This window comes from Alexandromys fortis, unplaced genomic scaffold (assembly GCF_014885135.2).
Source record: "Alexandromys fortis isolate MF-2015 unplaced genomic scaffold, M_Fortis_MF-2015_v1.1 scaffold_185, whole genome shotgun sequence".
NCBI lineage: Eukaryota > Metazoa > Chordata > Mammalia > Rodentia > Cricetidae > Alexandromys > Alexandromys fortis.
Window position 1 is genome coordinate 1,325,911 of NW_026068094.1, and position 11,996 is coordinate 1,337,906.

Consider the following 11,996-nt stretch of genomic DNA (forward strand, 5'->3'; position numbering starts at 1 on the left):
CCTCCTCCTCCTCCTCCCCCTCCCCCTCCTCCTCCTCCCCCGCCGCACCCGTTCACCACCTCTGTCTGGCAGATGTGATGGGGGATGGTGCAGCATCTCATCTTCAGCCACCACTGCACACCACTCAAGGCACCTTGAATACTTGCTGTGAGATTACATGGCAGTTGTTGGCTGACTGCGGCCTTAAGTTCTCCGTGAGACCCTCGCTGACCCGCCCTTCTCCCTTCCTGATTAGTAAGACGCCATTAGAGGTTTATTTTCTTCTAAGAATTTAGTGTCTTTTGTAGCACGGTGGTTTAGGTCACTAAGATTTATAAGTCTCTTGCGGAAGCAGGTTTTTTGACTCCCCAAGTGGGCAGGTTATGCGTTTTATAAATAGGTTCTCTTAGAATCTTACTTCTAGTGAAGCCAGTTATCAAGTATCTTTCGAGGCAGCCATGGAGCGCGTGTTGGAGTCAGTGCTAAAGTGCATTGCTTTTTAGCTCCATGGGTTCAGAATGTGGGTGGAAGCTTTGCGTGCCTGGCGTCTTATCGACAAGAGAACAGCTGACAGCATCGTAAAGCTACTAATCCCAGCCTGCCCTCCTGTTTATTGTGGTGACAGGCCTTCAGAGATCCCCGGCCTCCCCTGCAGACTGGAGACAGGGAGGCTAGGGAGGCTGCGGGCACTGGAGAGCCTCTTCTCAGGACTGCTCTCACCGAGTGTGACTGACTGGGACAAAGGGCTGGGACAGTGTTTTCTCAGTGAAGGGAGCATCGACAAAGGGGCAGCCGGGAGCTGTATGGAAGGGAAATGGCAGAAGGAGTTCTGATGTAGAAGAGTGCGAGGCAGTGCCCCCGTGTAGAAGGACAAGCGAGCAACCTGCTGAAACTGGTTTGAGCATTGTCAAGGTGAACATGTGTGTGCTGGAAATAACATGTGTGCATGTGTGTGTGTAGTGGTCGGGGCTTGCTTGCAGAGTACTTCCTGAGCATGTGCCACAGGCACCGCAGAGAAAGATGGACGGGTGGATAGGAGTGTGCTTTCCGGATGCTTATTGCTGGGGTGGTTGGTAGTAAATCTCTAATTTCTAGGCCAGCCAGGGATACAGGGACCCTGTATTGGGGGGAGGGGGAAGAGGGGAGGGAGAGAAGAAGAAGTAGGAGGAGGAGGAAGAAGAAGAAAAGGAAGGAGTTGAAAAAAAGGCTTTATATACTGTAGCTGCAAATCTCCAAATCTGAGGTAACTGAGGAGTAATTCAAGGGCCCACACTGATAAATTTTTATTAACTTGACATAGGCTAGGTCCACCTGGGAAGAGGGAACCTCAGCTGAGAATAGCTCCGTCAGATTGACCTGTGGGCAAGTCCCTGGGCAATTTCTTGATCAGCGATTTTTGTGGGAGGACACAGCTCACTGTGGGCAATATCAGCACTGGTCAGATGGTCCTGGGTTGTGTAAAAAGCAAGCCCAGTGAGCTGTGGGGAGCAAGCCAGTGAGTAGCTTCAGCTCCTGCCTCAGTTCCTGCCCTGACCCCCCCCCTCCCCACACACACGCACACATTGTTTTCATTGTGGTGTTTGTCATGGTGATGGAAACAGGCTAAGATAAGCGCCGTCCAGGAGTCTGCTAACTGGCCTCTTTTCAAGATTTTGATTTTATTTTTAATGCATGTGGGTGTCTTGCCTGCTTGTGTGTCTGTGCACTGCATGTGTGCCTGGGGAGACTAGAAGAGGGTGTTGGATCCCCAGTTACTGAGTGACAGTTGATTGTGAGCCACCATGTGGATGCTGAGAATTGAACCCAGGTCCTCCGGAAGAATGGCCAGTGTTCTTAACCTCTGAGCCATCTCTTTAAATTTTAAATTCTAAGGAATGACTCAAACACCAAAGACTGTGCCTGGGCAGACTAGAAGAGGGTGTTGGATCCCCAGTTATTGAGTGACAATTGATTGTGAGCCACCATGTGGATGCTGAGAATTGAACCCAGGTCCTCTGGAAGAACGGCCAGTGTTCTTAACCTCTGAGCCATCTCTTTAAATTTTAAATTCTAAGGAATGACTCAAACACCAAAGACTGATTGTGGTTCATTCATTTCTCCTTTACACTCTATTCGTTTGCTCTTTCTGGAGGAATCTTGACTGTTAGTAGCAGAGTTTTCTAAATTTCCACATATAAAACCAGCAGAAGGACCTTTCTGTTTCAGAGTGCTGTGTGTTGGTCTCTGTCAGCTGCGGGCTGTGTGCTTGGTGTTTAAGTTTGTGTGACTTTCCCTATAAGTAGAAATGAGTTAGAGCACGTTTCCGACACACAAAGTCTCAACTTAGGAAGCTGTGGAATGGATATCCGTTCAGTAGAAATAGGTTTTGCCTTCTCATCTTCTCTGGCCATAGGTGAGTAGCAGTGAATGACAGCTCCAGGCAGGATGTGATCCCTCAGGTGTGTGCGTGCATTAGATACAGTCTCAGTTTACAGTATTTCCAGCTTCGGTGGCTTTCTCAGCACCTGCCTCTGAGAAGTCCACGTCACTACTCTGAGCATTAGCTTTCTAATTAGTGAACTGGTTGGCTTAGATTCTTCTTGGAAAGGAAAGGGTTTGTTCCAAATTCAGCTGGAGTTCAGCATGGAATGGAAGTCAGGACAGAAACTCAAAGCAGGAACCTGAAGGCAGGAAGTGAAACAAAGCCTGGTGGGTGGAAACCAGCCAGGACACTGGAAATGACCCTGGGCTTGACAGGATCAGACTCCCCACAGACAGAAGCTCAGTGAAGTGTCTCAGTTTGAGATGTGGCTCCTTTTGGAGTGGCTTGTGGTATAGTCCTGGGAGGATACAGACAGGACAGGGTGCTGGCATCTGGCCATTGGATTTGGCCTGTTATCAGTGCTCACGGTATTAATCCTGCCCTTCACCTGTATCCTTAGGCCAAGCCAGACCCAGTCGTCTATGGTGCAGTGGCTAAATCTGCAGTCTCCGACCACACCAAGCTCCAATGCAGCCGGTACACCTCCTTCAACAAGGATGTCCCATTTCCCCCTCTCTCCTGCTGCCTCCATTGTAGACAAGCTGCCTGAATGGTACGTGGTTTGAAGTGTGCTGTGGAATTGGGTGTGATACAAAGAAGGGCTTTGACAGCCCTCTGTTAGAGAATTCCTGCCTGCACCCCTTGGCATTGTTAACTAAGCCCCCATCAGGGCTGGGCCGCATCTCAGAAGCAGGTGCAGTATTTACATCTGACCTACACTCATCTTTCTGGATATTTGAAGTCATCTGTAGATACATTTTAATATCTAATGATGTAAACACTGTGCAAACCTTTTCTACACTGTTTTGTTTAGAAAGGCATGAGAGGAAAGCCTGAATGTGATACACAGTACAGATGCATGTTTTCTTTTTGTTTTTGGAAATACTTTTAGTCAGTGAAGGTTGAATCTGTAGAAATGGAACCTGTTGGCTATGCATGGCCAATTGCAAGTTCTTGAGAATAATTTGTAGTGGACGAGCCTTATTGGAACCTGCTCTGCCTTTTCGGTCCTTCTTATTGATTTATGAAGTTAGGTGCTTTGGGAGAATTTTTATTTGCAGATGTAAAGCACATTCTTTGTTACCTTCTCTGGGCATCTTATGACCAGTTTGCAGAAGACCTTAACGAGTCAGTCTGCCTGGGCATCGGCTGGCATAGTTCTTACTATCAGAGACTTCTGTCTGCAGGCATGTGGAATTTCTCTCTTCCTTCCTTGGCTCGGATCTGACCAAGTATGACTTCCATCATTTCCCGTTGTGCACGCCTCTCAGAAGGGCTCAGAACATGTTCTCACAAGTTAGGAGAGGCTGAGCCTTGTGTGCCTTTGGGGGACAGATGGCCTAAGCAGGGATGGCAGCTCCTTCCAGTGTGCTGGGGAACTGTAGGCAGCACACACGGACGTGCTGGGAGCCAGCTTAATGCGCGTGTACCTCTTTCCTGCACTTGGCTGGTGCACGGCTGACATACTCAGCGGTAACCACGCCTTGTGCAGCTACAGTGCTGAGCACTGGGATCCCACCAGGCAACGAGGGGAGTCTGGTGAAGTGGCTCACTGACAGCTTCCCAGGGAGGCTTCCACGGAAAGGTTTGTAGTGGAAACCCATCATCTACTTGGAAGCCAAGTGCCACATCTCTGCCTGATGTTCACGTCCCTGTTATCTCTTCAGAATATACTACCCCACTGTTGGGGTGTGAATGAGATGTGGGAGATGTGGAGGGGCCGTGAGGATTCTGTCTGCAGCTCTTCATTCAAGCCTTCTGTGTTCTCTCTGCAGTGTGACCAATCGCAAGGCCCGCGCAGTGTACCCATGTGAGGCGGAACACAGCTCGGAACTGTCGTTTGAAATCGGAGCCATTTTTGAGGATGGTAAGTGCCGGCAAGGGCTTTGTGGTGGAGACATCTTTACTGCCTGCGCATAGAGTGCCAGCCACTGTCGGTGGCCGTGCTCTGCCACTGGTCTGTAGAGATGACTTCACCAACTCCAGACCTGAACTCCAGGAGCTGTGTGATGGCACTAGCTCTGAAAAGCTTCGTCTTCCAGTGAGGAGCTGGGAATCCAGACACTGTGACTTCTCTCTCTGTGCGGTTCTCGGGCTTTGCGGTCTCCTGCCAGCTGGAAAAGTGTGCGCATCTTTAGACTTTGCATTTTAAATAAGGGTGTGGATTTTAGTTGAATGTTTAATATTCATACACAGACATTTAGGACCTATGCCTGTTTTAATATTTCACAAATTTCTCTTCTGGCTCAGTGAATATATTTTCCTCCCTTGCTCTTGATTTCTTCCCTCCCTAGTCACACTCATTATGGAATTCATTGGTTGCTGTGGAAACAGTGATGTTGCGTGTGGGTGGAGCTCCCCAAAAGAGTTTCTAGGAAGCAGGGGAAACCTTGGCTGCTAGGATGGAATGGCTGATTAGCCAGAATGTTTGGAGTTTACAGAACATATCGCCATAGTGCATTGTGGTAGTCAGAAGTGCAACATTTGGTGAGGATTGCGGTATAGAAAGCAAGTTGCTTCATTTAGAATAGATTCTGTGTGTGGGGTGTGCTCCTGGAGCCAGATTCCTGATAATATCAGGAAACAACAGCAGTGCCCTCACACAGCACCACGACACATGCACACCCAGCCGTCAGAGAGCGTGCATGGTGCTGGAGGCACATGACAGGAGGTACACGGTAGTAATGAAATTGTGATGTCACCTAAGTGCGTGTAGGAGCCTCCGCGGTTCCTCGCATAGATCTGCTGGCGAGAGAACTACTGCCGTAGAGGTGGGTCTGTGAGGATGCCCTCAGCTGTGAATGAGAAGCAGAATGACTGGCTAAGTCCAAAGAGCCCTGACGTACCTGCGGAGACTGTAAGCGGCTATTCGGGGTATGAAACGGTGTCATCAAGACCAGAGTATCCCTTTGTCTGCTGAGCATTCTGAGCTGAAGACTTGGGTCTTTGCCTGGTGTCCTTGTAGAGTGAGAAGCTGTCACAGGTCCAGGCCACATGTAACTCTAGCAGAGGGGGTTCCCTCTGGGTGAGAAGCGGTCACAGGTCCAGGCCACACATAATTCTAGCTTTTTGCATTTCTTTTATGAGAACAGTTTTTCAGAACTTACTTCTGGGTTTAACTGCCTTTACATCTCTTTGGCCAAAACTGGGTCAAATATTCTCTCTATAGTTGTCACTCTGAGGACATAGGTCAGTGAGAACCAATTGGGTACATAGTGGCCAGGAAGTAGACAACTCTGGCAGCCCAAGTTCTCTACCACCAAAGTCTCTTGATGACTTTTTTAAAAAGTGCCATAAAATGTGTATATAGAGATGAGCATTCCTAACACACACCCTGGCACACACACACGGGCTAACAGCAGGTTGCGGTGCCTTAACCCTTCAGTGGAAACTGTTCTGTGTATCAGGTTTCTCATCCTAGTCTGCAAGTATGTATCAGGGTGATGCAGTGAGCTTCAGAAGGCTGAGCTCTGAATACTGTAGACACTTGGGGGACATTCTGATGCCTCTGTGCCCCACAGGGCCCATCACAGTGTGCTGCAGGTATGGTTGCATCTAGCCAGGTTATGTCTCCCTTGGGCATGGTGGCCAGCTCTGCCTGGCATGCTAACTGGACACCCAGGGCATCTCAGTAGTTCCTTAGCCTCTTCCATAAAAAGGTCTGCTCAGTTTGCTGGCACTCTCCCTCCTGACATGTAGATGTGGATTTCCCATGAGCCCCGTGTCTTCCAGGTGCCTCCCCAGTGCCCCATTGTGGTGCACGTGAGCTCAGTGGAAAGTTTTCAGAGTGGGCACAGCCGACTTGCTGTTCTTTAGGGGCAGGTCCAAAAGGGCATAGGAAGTTGGAGCCCTTAAGTAGGGTACAGCCCTACCATATAAATAAATACTATATAAACAATATTATATGCACTTTTATCTTCAGTGAATAGTTGATCTCTCAACTTTGTAGGGGAAACTCCGCCCAATGGGGGGCGTGTTCACCTCGGGCTAATGTTTATGTATTGATCTAACCCATTTCTAATATTCTGTGTAGCACCACGAGCTGGCTTACCAGGAAAGATCTTAACCTGCGTCTGTCTGGAGTGGGGGAATCATGGCTTCTTTCTCCCAGCATTCTGTTCTGTTTACTCCGCCTAACTAAATTCTACCCTATCAGAGGGCCAAGTAGTTTCTTTATTAGTTAACCAATGAAAACAACAGATAAGATACAAGACCCACCTCCATCACAACTTGTTAAAAATCAGGTGTTTGCTTAGCATTTGTTCATCCTTCCAACGGTAGTGGGGTCTTTCTGACAACCAGCATGAGACAGTTAGGCAGATCATGAGACCTTTTTTGGAGCCAGCCAGCATTCCAAGTAGCCACTGTTCACAGCTCAACCTGCAGAAGTGTCTTCAGGAACACTCTCTTGCTGAAGTCTAGCAATCACAAGGATCCTACAGTATAATCCATTTTTGTAGTGTTTGCAAGGACAGAACCCAGTTTATGATAGTTAGTGGCCTGATATGACCCCTGGGCTTCACTATTCATAGAGCTTCGGAATAATAGGAACAGGAATCCTGACGGTGTGCGAAAGGGAAAGGGGAGGTATGCCTCTAACAGCTCTCTTTCTCCTCCTACTCTGAGGCTGTGGACTTAGGTTATGAATCCCAGTCCTTGGCTGAAGATGTGTTTCTGTAGCTCTGGGAGATGTCTCTGTGCTCTACCAGGAAGGTCTGTGCTCGCTTATGTGGTCTCGGGGCAGCCAGTGTTCCTTTAAAAGCTAGAGGAAACGTCCCCCACAGATGCACTTGTTGATATCTCTGCTAGTCAGGTATGAAGCCTGGTTTCCCCTGCGTCTGCTCACAGGACCATAGGGCCCATGAACACAGGCTTTGCGGGAACTAGCCCACTCTTTGTGTTGAGGCCGGCAGCCCCACTGGGCCCATGTGTTGGTTAGATTCCACATGTAGGGCAGTGTCTCTATTGTTTGGGCAGCAGGTATGGACCAGATTAATCCTTCAAGGGCTGTGGGGATTAGACTTTTAAGGTTTAAGTACATAGATTAATCCTTGAAATGCTGTTTGGCATCCTCTGGGAGGCTGGTGGTTTGTGGACATCATTACCCAGCAGGGCCTTCCAGATGTGTTCCTAACATGGGAATCTCAGAATGCTGTTCAGTGCCAGATGAGGACATGCAGTGTGACGCTGGCTAAACTCAGAAGTAAGCAAGTTGGGATATTGACTTGTGGAACAAAGGTATTTTAGTTAAAGCTTAGGAAGGAGACTGAGAAATGTGACGTTTGAACCCATGGTCTCCCTGAAGAGGGAAGTGTGTTAGGTGGGAGACAGAGGGGAATCCTCAGACACAGCTTTCATGGGGCCTGTGTTTGCTTCCTAGGCTGAGGCTGAGCTCCTAGTATTTTCTTACGCAGAAACCTCAGTATTTTAATGTTTGCCACAGTATATAGTTCACCTTAGGGTGGCCTAGAAAGGCCCAAGACTTGATTCTGTAATGGATGTGGCTTTACGGAAAGCATTGGTGCTGGTTCTGCAGTCTGCCTCCTGGACGGTCAGTGGTGGGATAGTAAAAGCGCAGTGATAAACCACTTCACACACGGTCCAGCACTGGAGGGTGGAGACGGAAGGAATCATCGTTAGTGAGGTTGTAGAGAAACGGGGGCTCTTATGCAGTTAGGAACAGGATCAGGATGATAGCGGTGTGGAAGATAATACTGTGGCTACTTAAAACATGAGTAGTGGTACCTGGGCGGTGGTGGTGCACGCCTTTAATCCCAGCACTCGGGAGACAGATGCAGGCAGATCTCTGTAAGTTCGAGGCCAGCCTGGTCTATAGGAGCTAGTCCCAGGACAGGCTCCAAAGCTACAAAGAAACCCTGTCTCCAAAAAACCAAAAACAAAAAACAAGAGTAATGCAATCCGGTGTGACCCACAGTCCAGTTCTGAGAATGCACTCAAAATGAGGAAGGCGGGGAGTCTCGTATTTGCATACCGATGTTGATAGCATCATCCATACTCACGAGGAGCCCACAGGTGGAAAGAACTCAGTGCCCAAGAGCAGGTAAGTGGACAAACAAAATGTGTGTACTTAGATGGGACTGTAAGCAAGCTGTTTAGGCTGGCCCGTGGGCGTGATAGAACCCGAAGAGATCCTCAGTGAAATAAGCTAATACCAAAGGGAGAAACAGATGACTGTGTTTATGGAGCATCCAGACTCGTAGAAGGATGGAGGTCACAAGAGAACATATGTGCCCATAGGAAAGGGCAATAGAGAGCGAGAGGAGATGGAGCCACTGTGTCTCCTGCCATAAAAATGGAAGCACAGCTGCCTTGCCACGCAGCATTTAGTTGCCAGCGCAGGAGACCCTTTGGGATCTTCTGACAGCCAGAGCAGCTGCAGTGTGGTCCCTGCCAATGCTAGCCCTGCCCTGAGGTGGTGACGGGATTAAAGAATGAACAGATCTTCTGAAGTTGTCACGGACGAGCCTTGGCAAGCTCTGGTACTCAGGACACCATAGTGCAGCAGGTGGCACATTCTGGGGAGCAGCTTTGGTGCTGAGTTCAGTCCTTTCTCCATATACTGGTGGCCTTGCCAGTGTGCTGTATGGACGATGCCTTTCAACATAGTGCCCTTAGTAACACGAATAGGGTAAAGGGGATAAAAGTGAATGGCTGCTTGCTGGTTCACCTTGAAAGCACATCTTAGATTCATTTGCTCATTTATTGCACAAATGATGGTGCGAGACACTGAGTCAGGTGCCAGGGAGCGTGAGTTCTCATGCGTGTGTGCTGTGCTTTCAGCTGTAGCCTCAAATAGGAGTCTCGCTCTCTCCTGGACTCTAAGGCACACGGAATGTGTGCGCGTGAAGCCCCTCATCTGGTCTGGAATCGGGGCAAAGCCTCCACTGAAGTGTGAATCTGCCCTGCCCAGGCATGGTTGGGGTGTATTCAGGACCTAGGGAGAAGCCTAAAGCTGTTTGGCAGATGGAAGAAAGTATCGGAAGGCTGGGCGATGCAGATAGCAGAATGCACAGTACCTCTTTCAAGGGGAAAAACAAATGGTGACCTCACTGAAAAGGACAGTTAGAATTGAACCACCAGTGTTCTCCACACATGAGTGGGTCGTGAATTGCTCGATTGCAGCTGGCAGTCACAAAGCAATAGAATAAAGAGAGCGGCATGCACACACTGCTTCGCAGATGGCACAGTGTGTGTACCTACACTCAGTCTTTAGTAGAAGGTAATTCCAGTGGTTGTGATCCAAAGCTGCGTTTCACAGCTGGTTTCTGGGTGGTTTTGTGGACAGGTACTGCCCCCCTCCTCACAAGGTATGTGGCTACTGCCCCCAGCTATAATGGGTGCTTCAGCTTGGGTCCCTTGATACCAAAACGCTAGTGTCCTGGCTTGAGCCTTCTGTCTTTTGGTATCCAGTGTGACCCTTGTCATGTGACCGTCACAAGCGTGCATTGACACTTGGATTGCACTGGGCACTGTGCTCAGCTGTGTAAGATCCAGGCCTGCCAGCAGGTGCTCCCCATCCAGTGTGGGAGTGAGATCCGTGTGTGACTGCTTCTGTGGTGGCTGGAAAGGTTGGAGCAGAACTCACTTAAGGAGAAGCCGTCCTGAATCTGCAGTGGAAGAGCTACCCCTTGAAGAAGTGGGAAAGGTTCTGGGCAGCAAGTACTGTAGGCACTAAGGCCGTGCAGCCCCTGTTGGTGAACCGGCTGATAGGGTACGGGGCTCGAGGCACTGCTGGACTGGTGGGAAGGGCCCTGTGAGCCCTGGACCAGTAAGCTTGATTTTGACGTGAAGCGGGGGAAAGTGTGCTCGGCTCTGTGTTCTCTGGTGTTTATCGAGCAACTTGGTGCACAGTGTACTAGAAGGAGCAAGACGGGAAGCTGGGGGACTAGATGGGTGAGCTTTGTGCCTACCAATCCTGGGCAGAAGTCATCAGTAACCCCACGGCAGCTTTGTTACCCAGGGCTCCAGGAGGGATCCTGCTCTTCACTGGCTGCTCCATGGTTGAGCCAGCAGGAAACACGGCTGCATGGTGAGTGTTGTAAATAATGGTGTCTGTTCTTTTTCAGTTCAGACCTCAAGGGAACCTGGCTGGCTGGAAGGGACCCTGAACGGCAAGAGAGGGCTGATTCCACAGAATTACGTCAAGCTGCTGTAGCTCCTGGCCTCAGGAAGGCTCCCGCTGACCCTGGCACCCGTGCACTAGCCTGGGACAGCACCCAAATGCCACCGTCACGCTCAGGAACTGCAGATCACCATGGGCTCTCCAGGGCTGAGGACCCAGGACCGGGCAGACGTGAGCAGAAGGAGAGCAAGAGCAGCATTGGTAGAGTGGATGAAGCAGCGGGGGAGGGCCCTATGGGTGACATCACTGCCAGGCATGGAAGGATCCCACTCTCCATGCACTCACTGTTGCGTTTCCGTGGGAACTTTGCTGCTCTCGCATTGTGTGTGCAAGGCACGTGTGGCCTTGTGAGTGTGCGGGGGAGCCGGTCCCATCCTGGCAGGAAGCAAAGAGAAACTTTCAAGCCCATGTCTTCCTGTCTTCCTCTCCTGGCTCCCAAGCCCGCTCACCGGCAGCTGCACCAAGCTCATCTGTGTGCTTACCATGGCCTTTCCATGTGTTCACCTGGGTGCTATTGTCCCATGCAACCTTGTTGCCACAAGGCCCCTCTGTAAATGAAATAAAATGTTATTTACTATCTGGTGTCTGGCCTACTGTGGGGGGTGCATTCCCTCATTGGTGACTCATGGTTTGACCGTTAGGTGAGCAGACCATAGGAACCGTGTAGTTTGCAGCAGGGAGAGGGTAGTCCTTTCTGAGATCAAATCCCAGGGTTGGGAGCTCCGGTCTCCTGCATAGACCTTTTCCCCGAGACCGGGATGGGAACTGGTCTGTGGTAATGTGTGGGCGAGCTGCACCCACACTGACGGCCGGTTCTCCTGGCTGGCTTCTTTGGACAGATCTCTCTTATACCACCCAATATGGCCTTGAATTTCCCCATCTTGACGAGGGCAGGCTTTGGGAAGGGTGGGCTGACAGCTGTCCTAGCATGGGATGCCCTGCTCTTCCCCATTCCTCTCGGTCCCAAGTCCAGGCTCAGGCATGGCCAAGGCCTGTGGGGAAGAATGGGCAGAAGCCCTGCCGGAAGCTCAGGGTTCATGGCCTTGAGACCGTGGGGCTAGTTCCATATCAGATGGGGGCTGCTGGAGGTTGGGTGCTGATATCTAACCCACACAAGGTTCCTGAACTTTCCTGAATTTTCTCCTAAGGATTTATCTAAAGAAGGATATTGGATTTTCTCCTAGACTGGCGCCGGAGCCCCCTTCTCTGCCAGCTAGCAGCTGTGGCCTCACCTCAGGTGGGTCATGAGTTTATCTGGAATGTCCTCCAAAGGGCCATGTGTTACAATCTTGTTCCCAGCTCGTGTTGTTCTTTGAAAGTTTGCACAGGGAGTCTTGGCGGAGATTTTAGGTC

The 11,996-nt window shown here is 50.0% G+C and overlaps 1 protein-coding gene across 1 annotated transcript in view; it reads left to right on the forward strand.

Annotated features, from left to right (window-relative positions):
• The window catches only part of Arhgap10 (Rho GTPase activating protein 10), a 157,771-nt gene extending 146,551 nt beyond the window's left edge, over positions 1-11,220 (forward strand). Inside the window, exons 19-21 of the mRNA XM_050123185.1 lie at positions 2,901-3,053; positions 4,276-4,367; positions 10,588-11,220. Coding sequence (XP_049979142.1) covers positions 2,901-3,053; positions 4,276-4,367; positions 10,588-10,676 — 334 coding nt within the window. The 3' untranslated portion in view covers positions 10,677-11,220. The remainder of the gene's footprint in view (positions 1-2,900; positions 3,054-4,275; positions 4,368-10,587) is intronic.
• The last annotated feature ends 776 nt before the right edge of the window (positions 11,221-11,996 follow it).